General features: G+C 38.7%; 1 protein-coding gene and 1 long non-coding RNA gene across 4 annotated transcripts in view; one reads left to right on the top strand and one right to left on the bottom strand.

The window, feature by feature from the left end:
* The window catches only part of csmd2 (CUB and Sushi multiple domains 2), a 367,226-nt gene that overhangs the window by 129,902 nt on the left and 220,910 nt on the right, over nucleotides 1–16,414 (top strand). For all 3 annotated transcript variants that reach the window (XM_067426365.1, XM_067426366.1, XM_067426367.1), the window contains 2 exons: nucleotides 3,172–3,366; nucleotides 10,011–10,218. In XM_067426365.1, the coding sequence (XP_067282466.1) occupies nucleotides 3,172–3,366; nucleotides 10,011–10,218 (403 nt within the window). The remainder of the gene's footprint in view (nucleotides 1–3,171; nucleotides 3,367–10,010; nucleotides 10,219–16,414) is intronic.
* LOC137048271 (uncharacterized) lies at nucleotides 3,778–6,574 on the bottom strand. The gene is made up of 2 exons (XR_010899352.1): nucleotides 6,192–6,574; nucleotides 3,778–6,101 (listed from the first exon to the last, which is right to left on the bottom strand). It is a non-coding gene; the product is annotated as an uncharacterized lncRNA (long non-coding RNA).

Here is a 16,414-nt window from a genome sequence, read left to right on the forward strand (position 1 = left end):
TAGTGTGTTATTTTAATTTAATATATTGATCAAAATTACAAATATAAAATGAAACATGAAGCTTAGCCTATATTTAATAAGATTAAGGGAAAATGCCCTTTATAAAAGGTGAAAATATCACAAATTTCAAATGATTCAATAAAAATAAAAACCACAAATATGCAGATTTAAATATGTCAAAGCTGATTGAACACTGGTGAGAATATTGCTTCAGAATAAATTATATTTACAACACACACACACACACACACTTTTCCGGACAAGCTAATTTTTTACTTGGACAAGCTTGAACGGATTACTTGTTCGAAGGACAAGCACATGAACATGCTTAATGTCAAGCCCTGTATAATGATTTTATTGATATATAGTGTTGAGTAAAATAATGCCGACCACAGTTAAGATTTTAATAAATAAATCTACCTCAGTTTAAATAAATTTTTCACTTGTTTGGGAAGTGTTTGTCATGTTTTGACAGTAAAGGTTAGTTTTAAAACCACAGCTAACTGTTTGTTTTCTACATATTTCACTCAGGAGCAAAAATATGCCTTTAAACTTTAAAGAAATAAAGATTTTACATTTATCGTGATATTTATCGATATCGACTGATATGCTAAATTATATCGTGATAATTTTTTTGGGCCATATCGCCCAGCCCTACCACAAACTAAATTGTATTAGCTTTGCTTGATCTGTCAAAACTGATTATTCACATGATTGATTTAAAGGAATAGTTAAAAATCAAATCCATCCAGAAAGTTGTACAGACACACAGACAGACAGTCTGTCGCTTTCTTTTATCGTCCTATAAATTAAAATGTTTTGACTATTTTTATTTCATTAAGCCTGCCTTCTGAGCTAAAGAACACAATTTATTCAGATGTCATTATTGTCAGACTGGTGATTTCGCATGGTTTTACCAACTTTGCGGATTTCTGTTTTCCCCCAAAAATGACCGACTAGTGAAATGACACGCCTGTGAGACTTTGATGTGCGGCATTGTCAATATGTTTTGTAATGTAAATGTTTTGAAAACTTGACAAATAAGGTTTTGTCGGATTGGTCAATCACAATTCTTTTGTGATGTGTTGTAGTACTGTAAATGTATTGAATGTTACAATATGAACAATTCAGTAATGCTTTGTTAATAGCTCAATCTGTAGAGTGTGACGCTAGCAACGCCGAGGTCATGGGTTCGATTCCCAGGGAAAGCAAGAACTGACGAAAATGTTAAAAAAGTGTACCTTAAAATGCAATGTAAGTCGCTTTGGATAAAAGCGTCTGCCAAATGCATAAAAGTAAATGTAAATGTACATAATTTATCAGCAATTTTCCATCATTTTAGATGTTATGACATTACATTATAGATATATCGTTAAAATGATATTACCGCACATTAAAAACCCTATTTCTGTATTGTAAAATATAAAAATTAATAAAGAAACCTAACTTTTTTTTTACATTTTATGTTACAGGCTTATTCTAAACTGCATTATATTCATTATTTTCCTCAGAATTCTACAAAAAATTCCACATAATGACAACATAAAAATAACTTTGTGAAATCTTTTCAAATGTATTAAAAAGGAAAGGAAAAAAAATCACATGTATTCAAGTATTCACAGCCTTTGCCATGACACTCTTAAAATTGAGCTCAGATGCATCTGGTTTCCACTGAACATCCTAGAGACGTTTCTACAATGTTATTGTTGAAATTCTGTTTTTTGGACATGATTTGGAAAGGCACACACCTATCTATATAAAGTTAATAGTGCATATCAGAGCTCAAACTAAGCTATGAAGTCCAAGGAATTGTCTATAGACCTCAGAGATAGGATTGTATCGAGACACAGATCTGGTGAAGGGTACAGAACAATTTCTGCAGCATTGACGGTACCAATGAGTACAGTGGCTTCCATCATCTGTAAATGGGCTCTTCCTAAAGCTGGCTGCCCAGGTCCACTCAATAAAGGGGATCTCTGTCAGAGTGACTATGGGGTTCTTGCTCACCTCGCTAAGAACCCCATAGTCACTCTGACAGAGTTCCAGCGTTTCTCAGTGGAGAAAGGAGAACCTTCGAGAAGAAAAACCACCTCTGCAGCACTCCATCAATCAGGTATGTATGGTAGAGTGGAGTTTGCCAAAAGTCTGAAGAAACAAAGATTGAACTCTTTGGTCTGAATGGCATGCATCACGTCTATAGGAAACCAGGCACCGCTCATCACCTGGCCAATACCATCCCTACAGTGAGGGATGTCTTTAAGCAGCAGGAACTGGGAGACTAGGATGGCTCGAGGGAAAGATGAATGCCGCAATGTACAGAGACATCCTTGATGAAAACCTGCTCCAGAGCGCTCTGAACCTCAGACTGGGTTGAAGGTTCATTTTCCAAAAGGACAACGACCCTAAGCACACAGCCAAGAAACAAAGGAGTGGCTATGGGACAACTCTGTGAATGTCCTTGAGTGGCCAAGCCAGAGCCCAGACTTGAACCCGACTGAACATCTGTGGAAAGATCTGAAAATGACCGTGCACTGACGCTCCTGATGGAGCATGAGAGGTCCTGTAAAGAAGAATGGGAGAAACTGCCCAAAAAAGGTGTGCCAAGCTTGTAGCATCACACTTAAAAAGACCTTAGGCATGGTGCCAAAATTGCTCCAACAAAGTATTGTGCAAAGCTTGTGAATACTAATGTACATGAGATTTTTTTATTTATTTTTTTATAAATTTGCAAAGATTTCAAACAAAGTTCTTTCACATTGTCATTATGGGGTATTGTTTGTAGATTTTTGAGGAAAATAATACATTGTATCCATTTTGGAATAAGGCTGTAACATAACATCTGATGTGAATACTTTATAGATGCACTGTGTATACACTACCATTTAAAAGTTTGAGATGGGTACATTTTCTGAAAAATCCTTTATTTTATCAGAATACAGTAAAAACAATAATATTGTGAAATATTATTTGCATAAAATATATTTAAAATGCAATTTAGTTCTATAATGAAAAAGTTGAATTGCATTATTATATATTACACTTTTGTTTATTTCAGATGAAGGATGGGTGGATTTTAGATTAAAAAAAAATCTGTGGATTTCTCTCTACACAAAGTATATTATATGCAAAACCGTTTATAATCTTTTCTTTTTTTCCTTTCTCCCATTCTAGCCCTTCCAAGCTACACCTGTGGAAATCCAGGCCAGCTGCTCAACGGCATGCAGCAAGGCTCTACTTTCAACATCGGGGACAAGATCCGCTACAGCTGCAACCTGGGTTATGTGCTGGAGGGCCACACTGTGCTCTCCTGCCTGGCCACTTCCTCCGGCACTGCTGCCTGGGACTTCCCTCTGCCGTACTGCCGAGGTGAGTCTGTGGGCTTCATATGGGCGAGGTGGGACTGAACCTCCTCAAGAGAGACTCAAGAAAAGGTTACCAAGTGTCTTTATCGGGGCTGACAGATTTCCCAGCGTTTAGTAGCAGGTTGGCTGCACAGTTCTGTTTTTCCTGGATGAGATGCAGTAGAGACCCCCGAGGTGATACCTGCCGACGTGTGAAAGCTGCACAGGCGTGTTGTGTAAGACAGTGGGGTCACGTGGTAGCGTGTTAGCTGTTGCCTGGGGGACAGGGATATCCAAATGCTCTCCGTCATGATACTCTGAAAACATGCTGACAGTTCGAGGCCAAATATTAACATGATGTGAGCCCCCATTGTCATCTTAAGTCCAGGCAGTTTGACACAAGCACATGCTCATAAATATGCATAAATGAACTCTGTATATGCATGCGTTTATTTTATTAGAGGCATGTTCACATATTCATGACAATCTCATAAAAACACACAGGTCTTGCAGTTAATAAAACAATGACAAAGTACTCCACAGATAATAGCATGTATAATGTATTAGACATATGCGAGTGCAATGCACAGTAGCTACGGTCTCCAGACCGAGTGTGAGTGAGTTCTCGCAGGCCAGTATGAACCAGGGCCATCTGTGCCTGGGATGGGGGACAGGAAGCCCATGTTAATACACACATGCTCAGACTTGCAATGCCAGAAAGAGACCCCTTCTTGCCAATGCTTCCTCTTAATTTAAACAACAAAAGTTGTATGTACATTTACAGTCATTAGTCCTTATTTACATGCAGAATTACTCAACATTTTTTTATGAATTATTTTTTATATGTTGTTTTATATTTAATTGAATAATTAATTTTATTTCTTCTGTGCTTATTTATTTATTTTAACCATTGTTATTTCCATCTATCAAATATTATTTATTATGTTAACCTGTCAAACATTTAGTTTTTTATGTTATTTTTCCTTTTTTTTTTTTTACAGCACTTCATGCCACATTAAAGGGAGTGTAGGCCATTTTCTAAGAGGCTATCAATAGCGAGCTAGCTTTGAAAGCATAAGATCCCCAAGATTTCCCTAAAGCCACGCCTCCTCCAAAACACATATACAGCAGGGAGCAAACAAAAGCATCACAATACATGTTATTAAGCCATCTCATGTCTCAAAGCACATAACATTACAATAATAATGAACATAAACAACTTTAAGGGCTGTACCAACTGACTGCTGCTGATTAATTTCGCCATTGATAGTGTTGCAATTAAAATGCATAAATCTGAGTCACAAACTTCTCAGAGTATTACATCACAGGGTTTACTTTTCTTCTAAATTACAGTAGTTATGCCGTGCACACAGCATAAGCTCGTTATTTTGGTTCAGGAGGAATTTTTAAAGGTGGCTGCTGTTTTGGTTGCGCTTCTCAGTGACTGACATCTGTCTAATTCCACATAGCATGAAACGTGCAGATGACGTGTCATGGAAATACGTATGTTGACAGGCATACATGAAACCTTATCATTTACAATCATTGAACAAATATTTCATAGTCCTACACCTTCCACAGATATATGAATAAATACATTTAGACTAATTTATTTAGTGATTTGCTATCCGGATGTAAAGAGACTTTCAGCATATCAAAAAATGTTTCAGGAACAAATCACCTACCCTGCCTTTAGATATTAAAGGTGCACTATGTAGTATTTTTGCAGTAAAATATCCAAAAACTACTAGGCCAGTGTTATATATTTTGTTCAGATGAGTTCTTACAATATCCCAAATGTTTCCAACTATTTGTAAATCATTAGAAAATTGCTATTTTACCCAAGGAGCCGGGACGTCGGAGGGAGTCCTCTGTCAATTGCGTCATATCTGCGTTACCCTCATTTTCCGGTTTTATTCTGCAGAAACACTTTACCCTTATCAGTGTGAACAAGTTCCACAGCAGCCGCCAAGCGAACTGCTCACGAGCTGTGTGTTTGGTAACAATCGCTCCAGTGGCCTTGCTCAGCTCCGCAACACTCGTCCTGCTCTGCTTCATACTACAGTAACGTTAATAACCGCATCCATGAACATGATTTATGCCGAGTCCTATTCTGATTATTTTCCACTGGCTGTGAGAACCACATGTCCCAAGATTCTGAGCTCAATCTTGGCGTCATCAAGCTACACCTTTGTTTTGAATTGGCGCCCTCTTACGGACGGAAAAATTATATAGTGCAGCTTTAAGAAAAAATAATCTCTATAAGATTAAAGTTTAGATTAGAAAGTAACCTCACACTTTAACATTTTAATTCTACAACATTCTATACAACATTAATCTGTATTATCAAAACATTGCAAATTTATACTTACGACATGTTATGACTTTTTCCCCCATTCGTAATCGTAAGATTTTTTTATAATTATTATGTTGCACTTCATTCTATACGTTCAGTTGGCTTGGAAATCATGTCTGCTCTGTATCCTCTATAATCCTTTATCTTTTATCTCTCTCCCATTTGAATGGTTTTCATATTAATTAGTCATGCGACCAACGCCAAACAGAGTTCTGCTCTGTACACATGTAGAGAAAACAGCAAATCAAAGGCTTATTTGATTATGGGTGTCCAGAAGATGGCTCAGAAGATGTCAGAAAGGCTCCAGAAGCCATCTTGCTTCTCTGTCCTCATTAGTGCTTGTCTTCCAGGCCTCTTCTTTTAAATACAACACTCAGACTCCAGTCTGCCTTTTTTGCCATTTCCTATAGAGCATATTATAAATATTTGATTTAATAAGCTTAGATGTCTACATTTATACACATTTATAAATACCCTCCCAAATGAATACATACATCCAGATCTCCGGCCTCTAAGCCTCTCCACACGGTCTGTATCGGATCCTCACATCCCTTTCAACTCCCAAATTCACTCGCACAGTGAGAATACATTCAGTATTCCGCATTCAAAACATCAAAATGGCGGGCTGCTGGCATGTTACCCTCCTTTATGGCACACCGAACTGGATGATTGTTCCAGGAAGAAGATAAGAGAAAAGTTGAAATCGCATGGACTGGTTGGATGCCTTCTTCCCCAAATCCTTTTCTTTCCCTCTTCTTTTGCCCGTTGTTGTCCTCCATCATCGCTGGCTCTTGGGTCTCAGGGTGCCGCTGCACACCACTCGCTGCTGTGTTACCATGGTAGCCGCAGAGCCTGAGGAAGGCAGTATGAAGAGACATGAAACACAAGCAGACCATCTTTTGTAGGGGCTTAGATCTTTATGCATGACACATCATCCGTTTATCCAAGCCAATTGAACAAGTCACTTTGACATAAAAGAGACTTCCTTGTGCAGTTCAAAGGTCTGCTTGAGCTTATTAAGAAAACTGATTGATTTAAACTAAAATTCTTTTACATATAGTAGCTGTCAGGAAGTGTGGGTGCTTTGATTGATACCACAATATTTATTTATTTAAATACCATGACAGTGAATGAGCGCCCTGTGCTCTAGTTTATCGTACATTGCACTTCAAGGTATTACCATGGCATAAAATTGGCTTTGCTGTGGTAATACCAACAGGTTGTTATGCCTGTCTCTTGATACTTCTCAGTGATGGACCCTTTTCAGATTTTTGGGTATTTTAGAAGGGTCCACTTCTACAATGATAAGCGAGAGATGACAGCAAATATGATTTTTATGTTTTCATTTGCGAAAAGGATTGAATTGGAAATTACTTTCCAAAAGAGGTAATACAAATAATGATTACGGCCAGCAGAAGAGAGAGAGAAAAAAATACCAATGTATTGTTACTCCCACAAACTCTCTCGCAGCAGTGTTAACTTTTTTTTTTTTTGTTAATGCAAAATATATGTTTGAATGTTTGAGCTTGGTAAAAGTTTTTCAAGTTGTTAAGTTCTTTTTCAAGTTCTTTTAAAAATAATTATTTTATGTTAAAGCGTTAGTTCAGACAAAAATGAAAATTCTGTCATTAATTACTCACCCTAATGCCCTTCCAGATTTGTAAAACCTCTGTTCATCTTCGGAACACAAATGAAGATATTTTTATTGAAATCCGATGGCTCAGAAAGGCTTTCATTGACACCAATGTCATTTCCTCTCTCAAGACCCATAAAAGACACTAAAGATGTTGTTATAAAGCCCATCTCACTACAGTGGTTCTACAATAATTTTACGAAGCAACAAGAATAGTTTTTGTGTGCTAAAAAAAACGAAATAACGACTTATATAGTGATGGGCAAAGCTTCGAACCTTAATGAATCAGCGGGTCGGATCGCCATGTCACGTGATTTCAGCAGTTTGGTGGTTTGAAACGTTATCAGAATCATGAATCGATTCATAATGCTCCGAAGCTTCAGGAAGCTTTGGTTTGAAATGATTATACTGTATAATTTAAAAAGTTTTTGTATTGACTTAATGCTTACATCTATTTGCATAATGTATTGTGATTTGTCTTGTGTTCCTTATATGTGATCATTTATTACCCTGTAACACTATTCATTTGATAATTTTTGAAAGCACATGAAGCAAAAATGTAGTTTTTAGTAATGCTTTTAGGTTTTTTGACAAAGCATTTTATAAATATTAGCAGTTTAGACATGAAGTCGCAAAGTCTCAACAAGATCAAACGACCAAACTGAGAGGCAGAGCTGAGGCCAGTGATCGGCGTGTTCTACTGAAGTGTGAAGGAAACTCTCGGCTGGAATACCAATAGCCGGTCCTCCTTCCGAACCCTCCCTCCTCTGCATCCACTGCTCTTTTTTTCCCTCTCCATCCCTCTGTACCAGAACTCTCAGAGGCTTCTCCTCACATATGCTCTGTGTCTCTCTGGGGAATTGTAAGAGTGACGGATCCGACAGAAGACTGACAGTGCCCAGGTCCTCCCGCCGTTTTCCACTCACAAAAAAGAAATCATGCGATTAGCCAGTCACCGCTAATGAATCCCATGCTGGCCTGTCACTGAAGAACTCATCACCCATCAGTGACAAGCAGGCTCCTTCACCTGTGTGAGGCATGCATACACACACACACACACACACACACACACACACACACACACACACACACACACACACACACTGCACTAGCTCCGACATTGTTTGTTTATTTGGTTGCAGAAAGAATTTTGCTTGCTAGGTAGGTGTGATGACTCACTTTTTCTCGCGCGTTGTCTTTCCCTCCTCAAACTCACACACATGAACGCCAACTCAAACGCCTTCTAAACAAATCTCCCATCACTCTCTTTCCCCCTCAACCCTTCTTTTACCCCAGAGAGGCTTCTAGTTATCATTATGAGTCACTCACTCGCTCACACAGAGGCTCTTTGCTCCTTTACTTGCCTGGAAGGCAACACATCCACTTGGCATGCAGCCATAATTCAGAATTCTTCTGTAGCTATCAAACTGGAGGCTTTACAGAGCAGGGATGTCTTTGCATGCCACATTTTTATCGTAAGGCCTGCTTTTTTTTCTACACACAGTGGAGTACAAGGGAAACAATATTTAAAGAGATTTTTGTATTTGATATATATATATAAATATATATATATATATATATATATATATATATATATATATATATATATATATATATATATATATATATATATATATATAATATATATGCACAATGTACACCACACTAACATTTAAGTTTTTACTGTAGTTTTGATCAAATTATTGGAAACAATGCAAGAAACTTTTTTCAAAAAACATCAAACTTTTGAATGGAGTTCTTGTCCACTGAAAGCTCTTTGAGAAGATGTTTCAGCAACTGAATAGCTAGTATGTTGTTAAACAACTGAACACACTGTCTACCCTTCACAGCCACTCATTTTCTTTCCTGTCAAACATTACATTTGCCACTGCCCTGACTAAGGTCTACTGAGATGACCGAACCATTTCTACCAAAACTCACCCTGGATATCTTGCAGTCCCTGATTTCATGTACTAGCTTTGAATCTTTGAAGAGTTTTTCAAACTTTGCAGCTACAAAATGGCTTTTTGATGCAGCTTGGCTGTCTTTACAATTTTATTCATTTTCTGTTCATCGTGTTAGAGACAATGCCTTTTTAGGTTATGTTGAGGTAAGACTTTTTGAAAAGGAGGTCAGGTATCTAGACTCAACTTTTCTCCTTGTCAAAAAGTTTTGATTTCTTACTTTTCTCAGGGGAGGGACGCATAGGTAAAAAAACAGGGGGAGGGAAGTCAGTGGGTCTGTTGCCTTGCCTTCACCCTCAGTTGGCTCGGATCTTTTTCCTCACCTCACGGACTCACTGTCAGGAAGCAAGACTGAGCATCAAGAGAGCGAAAAATAGAGAAATTGCATTTGATTCACTAAGGAAGGTTGGGAGAGCCAGGGGGCTCAATTACCACAGCTGCCTTTAAGTGCCTATTTATTATATAATTGTCTTCTTAACACACTTTTAAAGAGTAGAATAGGTTTTGACTTGATAATAATTAACAAAATTTTACATAGTTCTCAATTAATTACCCCCATGTTACAGTGTGTTGCATCACTGGCCTGCAAGGGTTGCCCTAAACCTCAAGACCCCCATTGTGTGCAGCGTCATCTTATTGTTTCTACACCAGAAGATCAAGGAAATTGAATTATTCCAAGTTAAACTTGTCTGTGTTTGTGTGTCATCTCTTCACAGCGGACGATGGCTGTGGCGGCACACTGCGGGGTCAAAGCGGTGTCATCACTAGTCCAAATTACCCCCAGGAGTACAACAACAACGCAGACTGCACCTGGACAGTGCTAGCCGAACCAGGCGACACCATCGCCCTGGTCTTCTCCGACTTTCAACTGGAAGAAGACTACGATGTTCTGGAGATAACCGGCACGGAAGGATCCTCTCAGTGGTAAGTGCCCTAACGTCTTTTTGTTTCAGGCATCTTTGGGAAAACAAAGAATCCCGCTCATCGCATTCGCTAAGCAGCGCGAGCGCTTGTTGTGGTGTTGGCAGCGGGTAGGTGTTTTACGGGAGAGGAAGCCAGGAGAACCACATTCATGAAACATCTCAGCACTTGTTCAGTGGAACAGAACCAACTCACAGCTTGATTCAATTATTCATCACATAATGCGCACAGAGCTTGGACTAAATAGTGGGGATAAAAACATTGCAGTCCATCGCAGACCTTGTCTGGGGAGCACAGGAGTACTTTTCATTTATGAAAATGGTTTTATGGGCCTCTTAGCCTCTTCATTCGCACAATTTCCTTTTCACACCCATTAAGCACTGTTACTGGCTCTCAGTAATTCTTATTGGATTGGGACTGGGATGGTTTTTCTATCAGGCTGTGGATCTAAATATGAAACTCTAATGACAGAAGATTAGGTTTGAATTTAAAGAATGGTAGCATGTCATTTAAAAAAAAATAAGCTGTAATATTTTCTCCTATCCCATCTTAATATGTAGAGAAAGATGCAATTTTTTAGGTTGAAGCTAGTGGTACATAAATTATAAACTTAACCTTTGATCTGTTGAGGATTGTTTATGATACATCCTATTCTATGGTATTTTGTATTTCTGTCCTAATCATCTGTTGAAGTGGGGCTTTGCTGACTTATTTACTATACTATTTATTGAATGAATATATAATTTTGATTTGCACTGGGTTTAAAGGTCCTGTTCTTCGTGATTCCATCTTTCAGACTTTAGTTAGTGTGTAATGTTGCTGTTGGAGCATAAATAATACCTGTAAAATTATTAAGCTTAAAGTTCAATGCCAAGCGAGATATTTTATTTAACAGAAGTTCCCTTTCAAAGCCTACAGCGAACGGCCGGTTTGGACTACACCCCTGCACTTCCTTCAAGAATGACATCACTAGAACCGTTTGTTGACTAACCCTCAAACCACAAGAACACACAAAATAGGGGGCGTGGTCTTGATGCTCTCCCACGTTGTGAAGAGCGCGCATTCAGTGCTTGCATCTCCCAGTTATGGTAAGAGGCGGGACCTTTCCGGGGAAAGTGCGCTAAGCTGCTGTCCAATCACAACACGGGAAGCGCTGGCCCAATCAGAACTCGTTACGTGTTTCTGAAGGAGGGACTTCATAGAACAAGGAAATCATAAGGCCGTTTTTAGGACAGAGAAAACAGCAGTGTTCAGATAAGTAAATTGTGTGAAAAATACTGTGTTTTTTTACACGCGAAACATGAACTTTATAACAGTGTTATATTGCACACTGTAAACATAATCAAAGCTTCGAAAACACGCGAAGAACGGGACCTTTAATACAGTTCCAATGGTCCATACATAGCTGAAGCAAACATTTTGTTTTTCACATGAGAAACATATGTTGGTAACACTTTATAATACATTTTTATATATTAACTTTAATGCATTTGGTATCATGAACACACTTTTTTCAGCTATTGTTAAGCTTGGTTAATTCCTGTTTTTTAATAATACATTATCGTTTCTTAAAATATTAAAAGCAAATTGTACACGATCCCAGATTAACAAATGCATGTTTGTTGTCATTTCATGATACCTAATGTGTTATGTCAGCATAAAATAAGTTGGCATAAAACTAACCCTATCTATTTTCACAATGCATTTTATTGATCATATTGTGACTGATTCATTCATAGCATCCATCCATCATCATTTTTAATCAAAATGTCAACTAGATCATCTGGTGAAATGTTAGATTTTCGGTAATATACATTACGTTGGACTTTTCTAACCATTTAGTATACCCCGCTCATTTCTTAGTCAACCTTGCATTTAAATTTGATCCAATAAACAACCATTGGTAAATGGAACCAAGTCCTATCCTACATGTTGTTTCTTTTTGATAAATTGTTTCACTCGGATGTATGACAAAATATGGAAGAAACTGCAACAAATTGAACGTCATGATAATGTGTTGCCAAAATGTCACACATTGTTGTTGTTTTGTAGACTAAAACTAATTGGACCACCATGAAAACTTTGGGGACTTTGAGACTATAGATTCTGAACAATGAGCCGCATAAGGGGCATGTAAATTAACACCTTATGTCTGCAGACCAATTAGACTAGCCCATTTACTGTGGTGCCAAGAGCCTCCCTGCTGCTGGGGTCCTGCCCTATACATGCGTAGGCCTTATTGAGCTGTGACACCCTGCACTGAAGTCATGAAGCATAGACGCGTGTCTGCCTCTTCGACACATGCTCTGAGGGTCAACAGAGGAGTGACGAGTGCGGAGAGTGCTGAAAGAAGGTTGTTTCTGGCCAGAGGAGGCGATCGATAGACCCCACTTCTCTCTGTCCCCTTGCTGCCACCATGCATGGGGTCACTGCTGAGCCCTTAATTAAACAGGCAATTATCAGAGGGTGAGGAGCGAGCAGACGGAGAGAGACGAGATGGTGTCGTTCGACCTTGGCATGTTCTAGAAGCCTTAGGGAGAGCAAATAAAGCAGGAACGAATGACCAGAACTTCATGGGCAATTAACCAATGAACATGCCCAAAAATAAAATTAAAAAAAAGAGAAAAGAATCAAAAACAGTCAGCGCGGCCAATTGCTGAACAGCACCAGGCGGACAGCCAGGTTAGTTTGGTCTTTTTGGGATTGTATTAGTCGTTCTGCTTTTTCAAGGGTGGATTACTGGTTTTACAGTTTAAATGCTGGAGAAGTAGAGTCATAGGATTTCCATGATGCGGAAAACCCAGATGGAATTGTGGAATTTACTGTATGGTGCGGAATGGCATGGTATTTGGCAGAAAAAGTCACTAATCCAATTTCAATACTGATATTAAAACACCAAAAGACTGCTATTTAAATATGACGTCTACATGTATCACATCTCTCCTTCGCAGCTAAAATTCAGATGCGGTAAAAGGTTTAGTTTCCGACATGCGCTGCAAGCGGTAGACCAATCACAACAGACATGGCCGTTTGACCAATCAGAGCAGAGTAGGCTCTCGGAAAGGATGAGATTTAGGGTGCGTTCACACTTGTCATGTTTGGTTCGATTAAAACGAACCCTGGTGCGGTTGCTCGTTTAGTGCGGTTCATTTGAACATATGTGAACACTGCTACCCGAACCCTGGTGCGCACCAAACAAGCGGACCGAGACTGCTAAAAAGATGGGTCTGGTTTTTCATCAAAGGACCTATGTAGCCCATTATTAGCAGGTACAGACGACAGAACAGCCACGCCCGTCTCTTTTCTGCACACGGAGGTAATACTGCTGCTGTTGTGAACATTTTATGAGCTCATCATGAGTTCTCAGCGGGTAAAAATAATGCCATATGTACACGCATAAAATGACAGCGTTTAATCCAGCACAGTGTTGTTTTGAATGTTTTGAACATTTCATGAGCTCTTCATGAGTTCTCAGCTGGTAAAAATAATGCCATATGTACATGCATAAATGATCACGTTTAATCCAGCACACAGCACTGTTTTGAATGTTCGGTAAGCAGCTCCTACGTCATATAAGCCGACCAATCAGGTTGTGAGTGTCTCCCTATGCCTTTAGTCCGGTAACTTTAGGTTCGCTGTTAAAAATGCCAGTGTGAACGCTAAGCGGACCAGGACTATATGTTTTGTTTTTGTTTTTTGTTCCGGACCAAACTACCCAAACTACAAGTGTTAACGCACCCTTAGAGAGACAGAATCTCAGAACAAACCGTGAGAAATGAGGTGATGTACAGTGTATATTGTGAGAAAATGTAAGTGTTTTTGACCTTTGAGGCATGTAAATCTATTGTTGGAGACCTCCTTTAAAATAGCATAATAGGGGCACTTTAAAACAAAACTTCTCCAAAGCACATTTATCACACACTATTATTGTAAATATTTTAATGCAATTGAGTTTCTAATTATAAAATTCTATTAAATTAAAAAAAAACAGAATTTATGGAAAAAACAAAACCGATTTCACAAGGCCCTAGATAATTTGTCGGCATTTATTTGCTAACATTTACCTGCATGTTTCTCAGATATGTTGTTGTCAGTCTGGATAGGTCTGAGTAGGACTATTTGTAAGTGTGGCTGTGTAGAGGTAAAGGACACATTACTCAGATAAACAGGGGTCTCGCATATGAAGTGGTCATCATTGTAGACGCCGCCGGAAGGAGGAAAGTCAAAGGCTGCGTGCAAAAATCAATATGCAAGTGATCAGGAAGAAAAACAGTGTTGCTCCATGTCAGGACCCGTTTCCATCGCACTGAGCATTTGATTGGCATGAGACGTGTCTGTGTGCTGTGCAGGGCCCAGCAAACAACACTGGACACTCAGTCATCTGCCTGCCTATATTGAGTAGGGCAGCAGGGTTACCCATGAATCACTCCAAAGAGCCGCTCATTCCCTCTTTATCTCCTTTAGCACAGATCCACTGAGCAACAGAACACTACTATATCAACATGGGAATCCTACTCCGTAAAACAAGTTACTGACACCACTAGAAGCAGATTCTTACGAACACACACGATATGAGCTTATCTGTCTAGTTTCAGTTTGTTTAACTGATTAAAAAAATGCTATCATAGACATGACTTGGTGGGATAGTGCACTTGTTCTAACACATTGTGCTCCAGGAAATCCTAATTGACATGCATCACCCATCCTTTCCTGCCACTTCTTCACTATCTTGTGCAAATAACGGCAAAAAATATCATAATTGAATAACCGATCAATAGACATTACTTATGCATCTGGATCTCTTTTGACATTCCTAGACTGTCCATCCTAAATGTGTTCTGGGATATGTTCAAGCCATTTAAAATCATATACAAGAGACTAATAATTTCAGTATGTATATTGTTTTGTGCACGGGGCAATGGCATACTGGAATAGATTGGCCTACCTACCTGTCGCCACATACTGTAGCTAAAATTATGCATTATTTAATGCCGTAGCATTATGAATTGTCTTTGCTGGAATTAAGCCACTTTGCCAGTTAATTAGAAGAGGATCCATGTACTTTTGACCATGCAGTGTATATTTAATGTACTGTTTGGAAAGGCTTTGTGTTTATCAAAGATTTATGTTTTAGCACAATGTGGTTTACATCAGAGATCCCTTAAGTAGCTGTTTTTTGCAGATCTGAGACAGTCAATCCTCAGGATAACCTCTCCCTGATCTCTTGTTACTCCGCAGGGTAGAGAGCAAAGAACAGGCCGGTATACTCTGGACACTTTAAAGCTGCCATAAGGGTTGTTTGTTATTTATGCATTTAAACAATGCTTTCTTCCTCTCTCTTTCCCTAACTCACCAGAGTCTCTATCTCTACATCTCCAGAGACTGACTGATGTTCAATAACTACTTGCGTTATTGATTACCTGTTTCTTCTCAACTGTGAGAGAGACTGGTATTTATAGAAAGCACTGGGTTTTTGGGATGGATCCATGCCTCGAAAGGTCATTTTGCAACCTGCTTTTTTGTCTTTTACTTTTTAAGAACAGCATGTTGTAAATGCACTTGTTAAATCGTAATTTCTGATGCCTTTTAACATTACATTTTATCCAGCATATTCCCTCAAATAATGCCCAAATATTTTAGTCGTCGTCTTGCGTCTAGCTTCATATATGTTCAGACCAGAGATGGAAACTTAAGTCGCAAAAAATAAATAATTGTGCGCCTTGACTTGTGACTTGACTTGGACTCGTGAACAACTGACTTGAGACCTGACTCGGACTGGACATGAATTTGAAAGCTAAGCTGAGAAAGCTGAGAAAAAAATTATTTTGGCATGGCGTTCCCGATTACGTTTTCTATTTACTACCCCACATGACAGCACAAAAACTTTTACTATCATACTATTTATTCACAAATGCTGTATGTGCTGCAGCAGCACATATACGCAAATTCAACACCCATTAGAAAACTGCTGTTAAATGAATTAGCAAAAAATAGTAAAAATAGTCGATCCTTACCTTACAAAACTAAAATCAATGAATCAGAAGGGAAGCTGTGGTGTTCCACAGCAGCAGAGGCTTGCTTGCGGTTCATTTTCAAGAAGTGCACATATCCTTATGTTTTTCCCCGATGTAGGCTATTTGCTATCATATGCATATAATCCAGATTTACTAAATTAATTTGCATCTGGATTGCACAATTT

This window comes from Pseudorasbora parva, chromosome 19, assembly GCF_024679245.1.
Source record: "Pseudorasbora parva isolate DD20220531a chromosome 19, ASM2467924v1, whole genome shotgun sequence".
Taxonomy (NCBI): domain Eukaryota; kingdom Metazoa; phylum Chordata; class Actinopteri; order Cypriniformes; family Gobionidae; genus Pseudorasbora; species Pseudorasbora parva.